This window comes from Schistocerca cancellata, chromosome 4, assembly GCF_023864275.1.
Source record: "Schistocerca cancellata isolate TAMUIC-IGC-003103 chromosome 4, iqSchCanc2.1, whole genome shotgun sequence".
Lineage (NCBI taxonomy): Eukaryota > Metazoa > Arthropoda > Insecta > Orthoptera > Acrididae > Schistocerca > Schistocerca cancellata.
This window is the reverse complement of record NC_064629.1, coordinates 622,756,366-622,773,186: the sequence shown is the minus strand read 5'-3', so window position 1 is coordinate 622,773,186 and position 16,821 is coordinate 622,756,366. Positions and strand designations below refer to the sequence as shown.

At 39.0% G+C, this 16,821-nt stretch overlaps 1 protein-coding gene across 2 annotated transcripts in view; it reads left to right on the top strand.

The window, feature by feature from the left end:
• The window catches only part of LOC126183507 (protein Wnt-16-like), an 836,736-nt gene that overhangs the window by 757,005 nt on the left and 62,910 nt on the right, over positions 1 to 16,821 (top strand). For both annotated transcript variants that reach the window (XM_049925556.1, XM_049925555.1), the window contains exon 4: positions 4,515 to 4,656. In XM_049925556.1, coding sequence (XP_049781513.1) covers positions 4,515 to 4,656 — 142 coding nt within the window. The remainder of the gene's footprint in view (positions 1 to 4,514; positions 4,657 to 16,821) is intronic.

Here is a 16,821-nt window from a genome sequence, read left to right as displayed (position 1 = left end):
AGCTTTCATTCTGCCAGTACCTCGTCTTCTACCTCCCAAACTTTACAGAAGCTCTCCTGCAAACCATGCTGAACTAGCACTCGTGAAAGAAAGGATATTGCGGAGACATGGCTTAGCCACAGCCTGGGGGATGTTTCTAGAATGAAATTTTCACTCTACAGTGGAGTGTGCGCTGATATGAAACCTCCTGGCAGATTAAAACTGTGTGCCGGACCGAGACTCACAGGTAGGAGATGAGGTACTGGCGGAATGAAAGCTGTGAGGACAGGGCGTGAGTCGTGCCTGGGTAGCTCAGTCGGTAGAGCGCTTGCCCGCGAAAGGCAAAGGTCCCGAGTTCGAGTCTCGATCTGGCACACAGTTTTAATCTGCCAGGAAGTTTCATATCAGCACACACTCTGCTGTAGAGTGAAAATTTCATTCCAGAAACATCCCCCAGGCTGTGGCTAAGCCATGTCTCCGCAATATCCTTTCTTTCAGGAGTGCTAGTTGTGCATGGTTCGCAGGAGAGCTTCTGTAAAGTTTGGAAGGTAGGAGACGAGGTACTGACAGAATGAAAGCTGTGAGGACAGGCTGTAAGTCATGCCTGGATAGCTCAGTCGGTACACCGCTTGCCCGCGAAAGGCAAAGGTCCTGAGTTCGAGTCTCGATCTGGCACACAGTTTTAATCTGCCAGGAAGTTTCATATCAGCACACACTCCACTGTAGAGTGAAAATTTCATTCTAATACCTATGCAATTTGATAAAATTGTAATTCTACTCACCTCTCCTACTTGAAATTCGGAAAATAATAAATTCACTCAAAAGTAAAAGCTCAGTTGTAATTGATGGCATTTCCCACAGCCTACTAAAAGCTTGTTCCCAACAGATAAATAGGAATCTCAACCACATATGTAGTAGATCACTGAAACAGGGCATTTTTTGCAGATAGACTGAAATACACTATTGTTAAACCATTGCATAAAAAATGGGATATGTATGATGCCAACAACTACTGTCCAATGTCATTTCTAACAGCTTTATCCAAAATTCTTGAAGAAGTAATGTATTCAAGAGTAGCCACACACCGTCAGGTGGCTTGCGGAGTATGGATGTAGATGTAGATATGTAAGGCTGTGCAGATTGGCCACGCAGTGAGAGGCACCGTGTCACGGATTGCATGGCCCCTCCTGCCAGAGGTTCGAGTCCTTCCTCGGGCATAGGTGTGTGTGTTGTTCGTAGCATAAGTTAGTTTAAGTAGTGTGTAAGTCTAGGGTCCGATGACCTCAGCAGTTTTCACACACACACACACACACACACACACACACACACACACACACACATACACACATATTTGTAAAAATGGTGTACTAACAAAATGTCAGTTCGGTTTTCAGAAATACTTTTTAACAGAAAATGCTATATATGCTTTCACTGATTAGATATTAAATGCAATGAATAACCGAATTTCACCCATTGGGATATTTTGTGATCTCTCAGAGTTGTTTGATTGTGTGAATCATTAAATTTTTCTTGATAAGCTTAAGTATTGTCATATGAGTGAGACAGTGCACAAATGGTTTAATTCATATTTAACTGGAAGAATTCAGTCTCAGCAGAGTCATCTAACTGGGGAGGTATCAAGAATGGTTCTGTTTTGCATCCCTTATGGTTCTTAATATATATTAATGACAGGCCACTCTGTAGTCATGAAGATGCAAAGCTAGTTCTTCTTTCTGATGATACAAACATAGTAATCACACCCAACGAACAAGAATCAGCTGAGGAAATTCTGTGTTATGTCTTTCAAAAAGTTGTCACATGGTTCTCTGCAAACTGACTCTCACTACATTTTGAGAAAACACAGTATATACAATTCTGTATAGTAAATCGCATAGCACCATCGATAAATGTAGATTATGAACAGCAGTCTGTTGCTAAGGCAGAATATTCAAAATTTCTTGGTGCGTGCATGGATGAGAAATGGAATTGGAAGAAATACATCGATGATCTGCTGAAACAGTTAGGTTCAGCTACTCATGCTATTAGGGTTATTGGTAATTTTGGTAATAAAAACATATCACTAAATTACCCTACTATGACTATTTTCATTCACTGCCTTCATATGTCATCATATTTTGGGGTAATTCATCATTAAGAGAAAAAGTATTCATTGCACAAAAGCGTGTAATCAGAGTAATAGCTATATCCTACCCAAGATCACCCTGCAGACATTTATTTTAGGAACTGATGATATTCACTTATGAAATTTGTTATTAATAACTCATCCCAATTCAAAAATAACACCAAAGTGCATAGTTACAGCACTAGAAGAAAGGATGATCTTCACTATTCTGGGTTAAATCTGACTTTGGCACAGAAAGGTGTGAATTATGCTGCCACAAAAATCTTTGTTCATTTGCCAAATAGCATTAAAAGGCTGACAGATAGCCAACCAACATTTAGTAACAAATTAAAAGAATTTCTGAATGACAACTCCTTCTACTCAATAGATGAATTTTTAGATATGAAGTAGTAGGCCCTAACTGTAAAAAAATTAATTTATTATTTTGTGTAAGGAAAACTTGTGTTCAAGTGGCACATTCCACATAATTATGAAATATCGTATTCATAATCTATGGAGTAAGTGTTAATGTATGCATGTACCTTTATGTACATGTGACTCACAGCCTGACCCAAACTGCCATACATCGTCATTCCTGCGTCACAACCAATACTTGTACACACATTATGTAATTCTTGAATAGGGGAGGACATTTTAATTGAAAGTCTCTGCTTGGTATGGCCATATAAATATGATATTGCAGTGCCTGAATTGTTAAGAAGAGTGATGTAGTTTTCCTTCTGACATGCATGCATGCCAACAGAAATTTTCATTGCTGGCATTCCCTTATACAGCTGGTGATACTTCATATTCGAATATGTGAACACGTTGCATGATTTTCGTGTCTGAAGCAACATTGCATCATTCTTCTTAATCAACATAGGGACTGAAATATTGCTTTCATTTTTCTTTTATCAGGTTTGCTTCATGCAATGAAAATGTTTGTGTCCCTCATCCAATAGATGTTTTGCATTTTTGTAATGACTGCAGGGAATTAATGAAGGAAATAGTTTCATTGTCAGAAAAATATACATATTTCAAAAGTATCATAAGATCAAGGCTAGTTATAAAATATTTAATGTCGACAAATTAAAGTCCCGATTGATGGAAGTTGTCTGTAATGTAACATCATACAATGCCTTGATATTCTTTCCTTTGATAGTCTCTTGTGGAACAATTACATTTGCCACAGTTTAGTTGTTGATATGAACTGCAAGTTATCCAAAAAATTAATGATGTGAGGCGGTTTCAATATGATTAAGTGCTTAGAATTCACGTGTGTGTGCATTCGACTTTGCGCTACAAGGCGCCAATTCGGAGCTAGGCAGCAAAGGCTATACAAACCACTGTTGTAAGTGATTCTTCATGCAGCAAAAATGAGAAATTTTAACATAAAAAAATATTTGCAGTGCACCATCACAGCTAAACTTTTGACAGTGTGTTTCTTTCGGTGCATCCCTCCAATGTGAAAATTTCCAAAACATGGATCAAATGGCTCTGAGCACTATGGGACTTAACATCTGAGGTCATAAGTCCCCTAGACTTAGAACTACTTAAACCTAACTAACCTAAGGACAACACACGCATCCATGCCCAAGGCAGGATTCGAACCTGCGACTGTACCAACAGTGGCATTCCAGATAGAAGTGCCTAGAACCGCTCCGCCACAGTGGCTGGCTGAAAATTTCCTGGTTAGGTGTAGACTGACAACCTTGCCAGTTTTACGTTCACACAGAAATCTCTGTAGCCAGAAAAAATTATTGCATAACTAAAAACTTTCAAATTGTAGCATTCCTCCCAGTATATTATCTCATATCCTGCTAAGCAACATTTTTCAGGAAATTGATACACAGTAGCTTTTGCATGAATCACATCACATGAAGTTATGCCAGATCATTAAATATGTTACTGTCTTCAAAATAATAATAATAAGAAGAAGAAGAAAAAGAAGCTGAAGAATGTCTGTGGTTTACAGAATATGGTAACAGGAACAAAAGAGAGACAAAAACAAAATACCAGTTGTTGAGTGAATACAAATTTTTTTGAATATTAAGTAAGTGTTTGGTTTTCTATCTTATTACCATATTCTGCCATGTATCAACGAAGAATTTATTTGAGATTAAAATAAAATTTATGTTCTTAATTTAACTGTCACAATAAATACAAATATTAGAAATACATATTTCTTTGCATATAATGACTGCAGTGGAACCAAAATTGTTCTCAAGTTGATTAATAATTTATGAAATGAAATGCTCAATTTCTTAAAGCACGCTCATTTATGTATAAATGTAGATATCTTTCAGATGGAATGAAACATTTCATTTCACTGCATTATAACATTTACTTTACCATACGAGCAAGTAATTTTTATATCATATTATTTTTTTACAAATCTAAATTTTCTTTTCAGTGACAATTTGCAGTTTGGTCTGAACTTTGCTCGGAGATTTGTTGATGCAGCAGAGAAGGTGAAGCCACCCACTACCAAAAATAAAAGAGCGTGGAGCATAAGAACAAAGATGAACCTGCATAACAATGAAGCTGGAAGGCAGGTAAATAAGCTATAGTTTGAAGCATTATCAGTTGTCATCCATAGTTCTGTCAAAATGTCAAAGAATTAGACGTTAAAAACACACAATTAAATAATTTTGGAAAATTTGCTTCTTACATATGCTGTACCAAGTAGTGAACTTATATATGAAAATGAAGATATCCTTTCATTTTCACTTGTATGTCCCCCTTTCACTATCCATCTCTCTCTCTCTCTCTCTCTCTCTCTCTCTCTCTCTCTCTCTCTCTCTCTCTCATCAGGGTGATGTCGCATGGCACCACGCTTTTGCACATTTACAGAGGAAAGTTGTAGGCACCTTTGAGCCAAATTTCAAACTTCTGCATTGCAGTTGGAGACAATTACTGGGTTTGGAAAGGTGACCTTTTCATTCTGTTTTGAAGTGTATGTGTCTGCATGTGTTGAGCCTAGATACTAGCTTATGTCCTAACACTGTGTGTGTGTCTATTTTAGAGTTACAACCTCTTTGATGATACTGGCATATCCTGGGTGAAATACAGTCAATATTATAAGTGAAGGTAGCTACTTTCCATATAGGGAAAGAACTGGAGTACGGTCGCTCAGCTATTGAGTCTGTGTTTTCTTATGAAGCATACAGACACACACATGCAAACACAGTGACATTGTTCTGATGCTACAGCCCAACTAGGTAGAGCTGGAAAGCTGGACACAGTGGAGACAAGAAGCTGGAGGGGCATAGTGGATAGGAACGTTAAGAAGCACATAATGAAATAGGCAGCTAGTAGAGGATGGGTGTAGGAGGGTAGGGGTAGGAGGAAGGTTCAAGTAGGATCAGATAATGGAAGAGGTAAAACATCGTGGTAACAGTGTAGGAAAAGAATAATGGATATAAAGACTTATGAATCAAAATAAAGTGGGAGAGGCACAGTGACATAGGGAGGAATAAGAATTTTGTACTTGAAGGGGAACAGAAAGTAGTAGTAGCTGGGGCAGAGCTGGCTGAAAAACAGGGGCTAGCAGAAACTGATACAAGTGTGGACTGTAGAACCCAAGTGAGAGAAGGCAGTTCCCACCTACCCAATTCCAGGAAGCTGATTTTAAGTGAAGAGGCTCCACATGGTATGAGGTGTGAAGTAGTGATTGACGTTGACAATTTTGGGCTCAATGTCATTCTGCCTTTGAATTGTTGACATGTTTGTGAATATAGTTTGGCAGTGGCCATGTCATCTGGCTGGACAGCTGCTTGGTTAATGTATCCGCATAAAAGCATGGGCACAAATTGCAATGGGATTGGTATGAGATATGGCTGCACTTACAACTGACTCTTCCTCTGGTAACTTACAACTTTCTCCATTTCCTGAGATTATGCTCCTACCTTCGATTTGCCACTTCCTCCACCTACTCTTTCTTGTGCATCTAACCTGTTCTACTTAACACAATCCCCCATCCCAATCAGATCTCAGTGATGTAGCTTTGTGTATCTGTGTTATGTGATGAAGAATTCAAGTTCATAAGCTGGACCACCATGTTATATGTCTTGTTTGTGTGGTTACCTACCACTCAGCACATACACTAAATAGTGAATGGTTATCTTTATTCATTCTATTGCCAATATTTCATCTGCTTGGGACTGTTATGTGGTCCAATAGTTACACAAGTGTTTATTTTCTGTTTCAGATTTTCTATTATAATTAACATTAAGAAAGCCACTGTTGATCAAAATTTTACAACAAACAAAGTCATGATACTGAATAAGGTTTTTAATCATTCATATGTAACAAAACTGTACAGAATCTTTCGTCTAAGATAAACAAATTCTATAACACATAAGACATAACACACTTGCAAAATTAGTACTTCTGCTGTTACTATATGTGAAAAATTAATTTGCAATGAGACTGTATCACATCATATTCTGTAGAGCACTGCTATAGCCATAGACGTTTACACATCATTTTATACTACTGAAGAAATACAGCAAAAATTAAACTGGGTGCTGTTCAAAACAATAAATTAATGAATGTCTTAAAAAATTAACCCCTTTTCTGGAGTCTCTGTCCTGGTTGACAGCTCTTTTTTGAGTTACAGTATTTTGACGACATCTATGTGTAGTTTTCCCACAGTAGTTACCAACATTTTCTTAGTTTTTATTTTATTTTTGTTCATGTGGCTTCTGTGAGAGGATTTCAAATTCATGGCCCTCTCAGAGAGTGTTGCATGATGCCATATGAGAAATTTTGTGAAACAAAATGACACTACTGTAGATATACAATGTTTTACACATTTCAAATACATCTCTGATCTAACTAAATATAGTACTTATTTTTTATGAGACAGAGTGACACTACTGCAGAAATACAGTAGTTAACACATTAATAATGACTGTATAATATAAATAACAGTACCTAGGCATCAAGCTGTCTTTGTGATAACATTATTCCATTTTAATAATTTTCTTCATTTTTTTTTACATTTTTAATGCTATTATTAGAGAAGTTACAATGCATGTCTCCCACCTCCATAACCATGTAAACAATAATATAAAATTACTAACACACATCCCTAACAACTGTGTTTCAAAATACCAGAATAAATATCCAGACATCTAACATAATTATATCATGACTTCCCAGACATACAGTACAGTAGTTTTTCTATGTAATTTGCATAAATTGAGTTTTGGTAGACAGTATTTTGTCTTAGTACAAGTACAAAAGATGAAAAACATTCAGGACAGTACACAAAAGTGACAGCTTGAAGATTTCAGACATGTCATGTGAACTAAGTGAATAGCAACTGCAAATACATGTGGCTTACATGTCCCAGATCTATGTTGCAGTAACACTGGAACATTAAGAAAAAACATTCTAGGAAAAATTGCTAACTGTGCAAATGAGCGTGTCATCCTGCATCACAGCGAGAATTCTCTCTTAACATATTAATGTGCACACAACAAATCATAGCATATTAATCATATTTTATTTCCTGTTATCTTATGACATAATTTGTAAATGATACTACTACTTCTCTCTTAACACATTAATGTGTACACAAAAAATCCTAGCATATTAATCATATTTTATTTCCTCTCATGAGATAATTTTTAAGTTACACTACTAAAGGCAATATGATATATTCAGGAAATTGTAAAGTAATAATGCACTAAGTGAAAATGGTTGTCAAAAGAAAATATGTGCAACACTGGGACTTGAACTTCTTTGTCACTTATGTCTTTCTTCTACTATTCCAAATAATACAACCAGAAGAAAAATCACTGCTGGGAGAATGCATATGATGTGGCACCATGGTTATTGTGCCACAGGGAAATAAATTGAAGTGAAATGTAGTCAATGGGGATTAAAACAACAGAGATGCAGCAGCATGAAAACCATTCATATTGTTGAAGCAGCAATATATTGAATACATAATAACTAATGAAATTTCGCACCACACCAGGATTCAAATCCAGGTTTCCTGATGTTTGGAAGTAATTACTTTGAAAATAGCCAAGTATCACAAGGCTATGTTAATAAGTCCAACAAAGAGCATATAGTACTCATCAGCAAGATGGGCAAAGCAAGGCCAAGATGGTCTGTGGCTGGCCTAAATGTGTTTGCCTGTGTGACCTGGCATCAGCACATGCAACACTCCACGCCATGCCCACTGACCTTATCAGACATACCAGTATGTGTAATTACATATACTGATTCAAAGATATGTCCAGTGGTATTAGAAGGATGTCATTGATCATGGAAATCTGAGTCCATACTGAAAACATGTTCAGGTATCCTAATGATTAAGGTAACGGCTCATGAGTAGCAGAAAACCTCATTTCAAGTACTACTGCACCACAAATTTCCATTTGCCATTATGTGTTCATTAGAATGCAAGTAAGTTCAGAATTGCTGAACAGTTTTCACAGATACAGGGTGTTTCAAAAATGACCGGTATATTTGAAACGGCAATAAAAACTAAATGAGCAGCGACAGAAATACACCGTTTGTTGCAATATGCTTGGGACAACAGTACATTTTCAGGTGGACAAACTTTCGAAATTACAGTAGTTACAATTTTCAACAACAGATGGCGCTGCAAGTGATGTGAAAGATATAGAAGACAACGCAGTCTGTGGGTGCGCCATTCTGTACGTCGTCTTTCTGCTGTAAGCGTGTGCTGTTCACAACGTGCAAGTGTGCTGTGGACAACATGGTTTATTCCTTAGAACAGAGGATTTTTCTGGTGTTGGAATTCCACCGCCTAGAACACAGTGTTGTTGCAACAAGACGAAGTTTTCAACGGAGGTTTAATGTAACCAAAGGACCGAAAAGCGATACAATAAAGGATCTGTTTGAAAAATTTCAACGGACTGAGAACGTGACGGATGAACATGCTGGAAAGGTAGGGCGACCGCGTACGGCAACCACAGAGGGCAACGCGCAGCTACTGCAGCAGGTGATTCAACAGCGGCCTCGGGTTTCCATTCGCCATGTTGCAGCTGCAGTCCAAATGACGCCAACGTCCACGTATCGTCTCATGCGCCAGAGTTTACACCTCTATCCATACAAAATTCAAATGCGGCAACCCCTCAGCACCGCTACCATTGCTGCACGAGAGACATTCGGTAACGATATAGTGCACAGGATTGATGACGGCGATATGCATGTGGGCAGCATTTGGTTTACTGACGAAGCTTATTTTTACTTGGACGGCTTCGTCAATAAACGGAACTGGCGCATATGGGGAACCGAAAAGCCCCATGTTGCAGTCCATCATCCCTGCATCCTCAAAAAGTACTGGTCTGGGCCGCCATTTCTTCCAAAGGAATCATTGGCCCATTTTTCAGATCCGAAACGATTACTGCATCTCGCTATCTGGACATTCTTCGTGAATTTGTGGCGGTACAAACTGTCTTAGACGACACTGCGAACACCTCGTGGTTTATGCAAGATGGTGCCCGGCCACATCGCACGGCCGACGTCTTTAATTTCCTGAATGAATATTTCGATGATCGTGTGATTGCTTTGGGCTATCCGAAACATACAGGAGGCGGCGTGGATTGGCCTCCCTATTCGACAGACATGAACCCCTGTGACTTCTTTCTGTGGGGACACGTGAAAGACCAGGTGTACCGCCAGAATCCAGAAACAATTGAACAGTTGAAGCAGTACATCTCATCTGCATGTGAAGCCATTCCGCCAGATACGTTGACAAAGGTTTCGGGTAATTTCATTCAGAGACTACGACATATTATTGCTACGCATGGTGGATATGTGGAAAATATCGTACTATAGAGTTTCCCAGACCGCAGCGCCATCTGTTGTTGAAAATTGTAACTACTGTAATTTCGAAAGTTTGTCTGCCTGAAAATGTACTGTTGTCCCAAGCATATTGCAACAAACGGTGTATTTCTATCGCTGCTCGTTTAGTTTTTATTGCCGTTTCAAATATACCGGTCATTTTTGAAACACCCTGTATCATTTCATGCTGCTGCAGCTTTACTGACTTTGTTCCTATTGACTACATTCATTTCATTTCAATGAATTTAATTCAACTAAAACAAAAAAGTGCACTTACAACTGGCATTAACATTTTGCATTGAATATATTCTATATAATGGTGTCAAATATGTATTGATATCAAGAGTGTACCAAGAAACTGAGGTAAGGAGGAGAAGTGTGAGCCTCATTTTAGTTGCGAGGAAGAGGGATGGGTGCAGGAAGTGATAAACAATTTTAAAAGAAAATAAAAATCTAAGCCATAGGAGAACTCTGTTTACAAACCAGCAGATACACTAATTCTACCACTTTAGTAGGATATTGCTACTTACTGGCTACCAAATACTTAACTGAGAGAGTTTTGTGAGGAGAGTGAGATTCGTATGTATTATTGTGCTGTCAGGCAGGTAACTTTCAGCTGCATTCAGATACACTTGCTATATTCACATTTTATAACATTATTTCACCACTGAATGACGACATAGGTGAAAGCGTTATGAATTAAAGGTACAGTACTACTAGAAACTTTCTGAACCCAGAGTCATTTTCCAGTTTTGGTAGCAAGGAGAGAAGTGGTGAATGCTGCAGTAGTTTTGCAATTTCACAATAAATGGCTTAGTAGATGTTCTGAGATTCTTCAAACTGAAACTGAACTGATATGTCTTCTGGCTGTGTGTAACAGGGCAAAATGTGAGTTTGGATGTGCAAATGTCATAAATTTCTGTGAAAGAGGGTAGAGATGGCGGAGGGGGTGGGGAGGGGGGGGGGGGGGGAGTTGCAGCTGCTCTCCTCCTTCTCCCCTTTTGCTGAGTATGTCCTTGATTGGCATATTCCTTTATGGCTATCTCAAGTCTTACGAACATGTTTATGTTCACAAAATACACAGGTTTGTTAGGAAATGATATGGCATATATATGTTGTTGAAGTCAGATATTTATGTAGACATTTGAGGGGTCTAGCATGTAGTTTTCATTCTGCCTCATCTTGGTTATCTACGGTGAAGTTCTGGACTCTAGGAAGGACAGAAGGTATCATCTACTGTTTTTGAAAAAGTGCTTCTCTGCTCACCACAAATACTGATTAAATGATCTGTCACATTCATACAGCTAGTTCTCACACTCAGATGGCCTTTGAATTTGTTTCCATGAAATTTTCATATCCAACAAAATGCCATGGTAGAGCACAAGGACAGATCATATTGTAATGACTCTCTTTCCAGATATGATTTTCAGCAAACCAAACAATCAGTGATTTTTGAACATATTCTTTTCCATTGGATGTCTCATCACTGTATAAAATGTTTTACCATTGTTCAAATTTAGAGTGATGCCAGTCACATGCCCCATGAGGTAATGTCTGCCATCCAAGGTGATCCTTAAGCATTATTGAAGCACTTGGAAGTTCACAATTTCTGCCTCCTAAGACTGATTAAATCAAATGTACTTTTTTCATAGATCCATTCTAAGGAGATTCTGAAGAACATGTCATCAAACAAGAACACACAGTGTAACAATGAAAATAATCAATTACTGACAATATAATGTAAATTGATAGATAAAAAACCTACTCACCAGGTGGTGGCAGATGAAAATCACACACAAAAAGGTTTCACTTTTACAAGCTTTCAGAGCCAGTAATTCCTTCTGGCAGAAAAGTTGAAGGGGAAGGAGTAGGGATGGAGGAAAAGGACTAGAGAGGTTTAGGAAAAGAGGTACATTTCAGGAAAGTCACCTAGAACCCCGATCAGGTGAGACTTACTGGATGGGATGAGAAGGAAAGACTGATTGTTAGGGACTGCACTCAATGAGATTTGAAAACCTGAGAGCTTAAACGTGAAAGACAGGGTAATATGCAAGACAGAGATTACTACTAAAATGTCATGCATGAGTTAATAAAAGTGTACCAGAGGTGGGAAGGGGTTGGTGAAAAATAGACAATTCAGAAAATGAAAGATGTAGAAAACTAAAATGGAGTGAAGGAAGGAGTAGTTACTGTGAATAAATGCTGAGATGGAAGGAATTAATGTAAATTAAGGCCAGGTGAGTGGTGACAGCCAGAGAGATATGACAGCAAGACAGAGATTACTACTAAAACATCGTGCATGAGTTAATAAGAGTGAAAAAGCTGAGTGCCTTCTATGTACCAGAGGTAGGATGGGGATGGTGAAAAATAGACAAGTCAGAAAATGAAAGATGTAGAAAACTAAAATGGAGTGAAGAAAGAAGTAGGTACTGTGAAGAAACGCTGAGATGGAATTAAAATGGAGTGAAGAAAGGAGTAGTTACTGTGAATAAATGCTGAGGTGGAAGGAATTAATGTAAATTAAGGCCAGGTGGGTGGTGACAGCCAAGGACATCTTGTAGCACTAGTTCCCACCAGCAGGGTTCTGAGAAACTACCAGCAGGGTTCTGAGAAACTGGTATTTGATGGAAGAATCCAGATAGCACATGAGGTGATGACTGTCATGTTGTTGAGTACACTCTGCAACAGGATATTGTGTGTTACTGGTATACACCCTCTGCCTATGCCCATTCATCCTGACTGATAACTGGGTAGTAGTCACACCAATGTAAGGTTTACATAATAGCTGGTATATGATGTACCATTTCACAGGTGGCTCTCCCTTTGATCGTATATGTTCTGCCAGTTACAGGGCTGGAGTAGGTGGTGATAGGAGGGTGCACAAGGCAAGTCTTCCTGTGGGGATGGTCACATGGGTAGGACCCATGGGTAGAGAGATGGGTGCAGAAGGAGTATAGGGTCTCACAAGAATATTGTGGAGATTGGGAGAGCAATGAAAAGCTATTCTAGGTGTGCTGGGCAAAATCTCAGACAGAATGGGTCTCACTTCAGTGCTTGATTTTAAGAAGTAATGGCCTTGTTGAAGTAACTCATTAATACATTCAAGATGGCAACTGTCAAAATGTAACTACTGTTGTTAGTAGGTTTAATGTAGACAGAAGTGTGTACCTGGCCTTCAGAGGATGAGATCAACATGAAGGAAATTATCTGTATTGCCCATGGTTATCACTTTCAGCCTTAAACCTGCATTTAACCATGCTGCTTTGGTGAAGGACCTACTTTCCTTTACAAGTAGTGTCAACTGGAAGTATCACTTTGCAAGACAATCACAAAACCTTTCCAACAGCAAACCTGACTTTGAATCTTGCCTTGAACAGTTATGACCATGATCCCATCTTGATCCACCACCACTGCCTCAAAATCATCCCTTAAAAGCCTTCCAAGAATTCCTCACACCCAACAATGCTTCACAACCCTTCCTCAGGTCCTGACTAGATGACCCTAATCTGTCCTCTGTAGAACTCCAGGCTCTACATAACCTGATGACTCCATCTTTATCTTCCCAATGGACAAATTATCTACCACCGTGGTGCTTGACCGACAGGAGCATGTTAGTGAAGGTCTACACCACAGCTGTCTGATACCTGTACATGCAGCATCTGGCATCAAGATTCCATCCCTGTCATTCAAATTGTCATGCAGGCTCTCCTAAAAACGTCAGGGTCCTTACAAAGACTTACACCTCAATCCATAGAACTTCTTACCCCACCCAAACCACACACCCCCACATTTTACCTTCTTCCTAAGATCCACAATCCCAATCATCCTGGCCATTTTACATTTGCTGGCTTCAAAGCACCCACTTAATGTATATCTGCCTTAGTTGATCAATACCTGCAACTCATACTACAAAGACTTCCCTAATATTTTAAAGATACCAACCATTTCCTAGATCATCTGAAATCTATGCCTGTCCCACTCCCATCATACACCTTGCTATCTCCCTCTGTACCAATATCTCCCACATATATGATCTGTCTGCTGCTGAACAATCCCTCAGTCAACACCTGGCTGTTTCCAGGCCTATGATATCCTTCTTGCTCAATTTAATCAACTTTATACTTTGCCATACTTTCCATGACAAATGTCCCCTCCCATATGGCCTTGGTATTTGAGGCAAACACATCTGTTCAGTTGCAGACCCCTCCCACCACTCCCACCTCAGCTTTCACAGGATGTAATTATCCCAACAGCCTAGTTTAAAACGAGATTTCCTGGGCCATCACATTCAATCCTGGTACTGCTGATCCCTCTAAAAAACACCTTCAGAACACATCACTTGTCACCCAGTATTATCTTGGTCTTGAATGTATTAATCAGCTACTTGGACAAGGCCATGTTTTCCTAAAATCATGCCCTGAAATGAGGTCCATTCTGTCTCAGATTTTGCCCAGCACACCTAGAATAGCTTTTTGTTACCCTCCCAATCTCTACAATATGCTCATCAGACCCTATAATCCTTCCGCACCTATCTCCCTACCCTATAGCATCAACCCTGGTGACTGTCGCAACTGCAAGACTTGCCATATGCACCCTCTTACCACCACATATTCCACCCCTGTAACTGGCAAAACATATACTGTCAAAAGAAGAGCCACCTTTGAAATGACTTGTGCCATATACCAGCTGTCATGTAGACACTGTTCAGGCTCTTACATAGGTATGACTACCACCCAGTCAATAGTCAGAGGGCTTATACTGGCAACACATAATATCCTGTTGTGGAGCATGCTCTACAACATGACAGTCAGGATCTCAGTGCCTGTTTTACCATGTGTGCCATCTGGATTCTTCCCCCACACAAAAATTTCTCAGAACTCCGCAGGTGGGAACTAGCACTAGAACATGTCCTTAGTTCTCACCTTCCACCTGGCCTTATTTCATGCAATTCCTTCAATCTCTACATCTTTCAATTTGTGATCTGTCTATTTTTCACCGTCCCCCCTCCTGACTCTGTTACACACAAGACACTCAGTTTTTCACTCTTATTAATTCATGCATGATATTTTAGTAGTAATCTCTGTCTTGCATATTACCCTACCTTCCATATTTAAGCTCTCAGATTTTCAAATCTCATCTAGTGTTGTCCCCAAGAATCAGTCTTTCCTTCTCTTCCCATCTAGTAAGTCTCCCCTGATCAGGGTTCTGGGTGCCTTTCCTGAACTGTACCCCTTTCCCTATAACTCTCTAGTCCTTTTCCTCCATCCCTCTTCTTTCCCCTTCAACTCTTCTGCCAGAAGAAGGAGCCACTGCCTCTGAAAGCTTGTAAAAGTTAAACATTTTTGTGTGTTTGTTCACCTGCCACCACTTGGTTAGTACATTTTTTTATTTATCCATTTACAAGAATACACAGTGTATGTGTTATTGGAAATGTGAGGTCATGAGTAAACTGGTTTGGACCAAAGCAAGTGACTTTGTAAAGATTATTTCTTTGATTCCATGAATCAAGCTGCTGGTTTGAAAGAGATGCACATTACTAATGAGAAATTTAATTATGCAATAAATATAGTGAGAAGCAGTAGTTAGTATCCCGAGTTCCTTGAACAGGTCTCTTCTGTATGCTCTTGAGTTCACAACACAAATAATTTGTGTTATACATTTTTGGACAAAAAAGTCTTGAGCTTGTCTTGATGAGTTACACCTTTATCTATACTCCACAAACCGCTTTACAGCGTGTGCTGAAGGATACTTCTAGTACCACTGTCTTTTCCCCCGTTTCCTATTATTCCATCCAAAAATGGTGCATGGGAAAAATTATTTGTCAGTAAAGCTCTGTATGACATTTAATTCTTTCAGTTTTCTTATTGTGATCATTTTGTGAGACATATGTGGGTGGAAAAACTATATTGCTTCACTCTACTTTGCCCTTATGCTCTCATAATTGCAACATAAACCTCTCCATGATGTGCAATGCCTCTCTTGTTGCATCAGCAACTGAAGTTTGTTGTGCATCTTCATAATGCTATCACATTGACAAAATAATACTGTGACGAAACACACCACTCTTTAGTGGATATTCCCTAGCTCTTCTACTGATCCTACTTGGTAAGTGTCCCAAACTTATAAACTGGTCAAATGAGTGTTTTGTATGCTACATCTTTCATGAATGAAGTTTCCTAAAGATTCTTCCAAAGAATTTCATTCTGGCACGTACTTTTGCTACTGTTTGTTTTATTCCACTTTCAGTCTCTGTGAATGGTGAATCCTATGTCTTTTACAGTAGTTACACTTTCCAGTGATTTGTTACCAGTAGTGTAATCAAACTGTAATGGCTCTCTTTGCCTATTTGCGTGCTGTATTTGCAGTGTGCAGGGTCAACTGATAGTCTGTTGACCTATTGTCACTTCTCTGCATGTCTTCCTGCATTTTACTGCTGTCATCTGATCTTGAAACCTTCCTGTAGACAATATAATAATCTGTGAATAACTTGACAGAGCTTCCACTGCTATCCACTCCATCATCAATATAAATTTTAAATACTAGCGGCACTGTAACACGCCTTTGAGATAGTCCTGAAATTACCTTTATGTTTGTCAATTTGTTCAGTTGTGAATGGCATGTTGAATTATATCCCCATAGAAGTCCTGAATCTGATTACAAATCTAGCCCAATTCTCAGTAAGCAGAACAGTACCAAATGTCTTCCAGAAATGATGAACATGGCATCAACTTGAGTGTAATTGTCTACAGTGCTTGGCAACCTATGGATGAATGAAGTGAGCTGAGTTTCACAAGATGTCTATTTGCTGAATCCATGTTGATTTTCATATACATTTTCATTCTCAAAGAATGTCATAATGCATGAGGTTAAAACTTGCTCCATAACTCTAC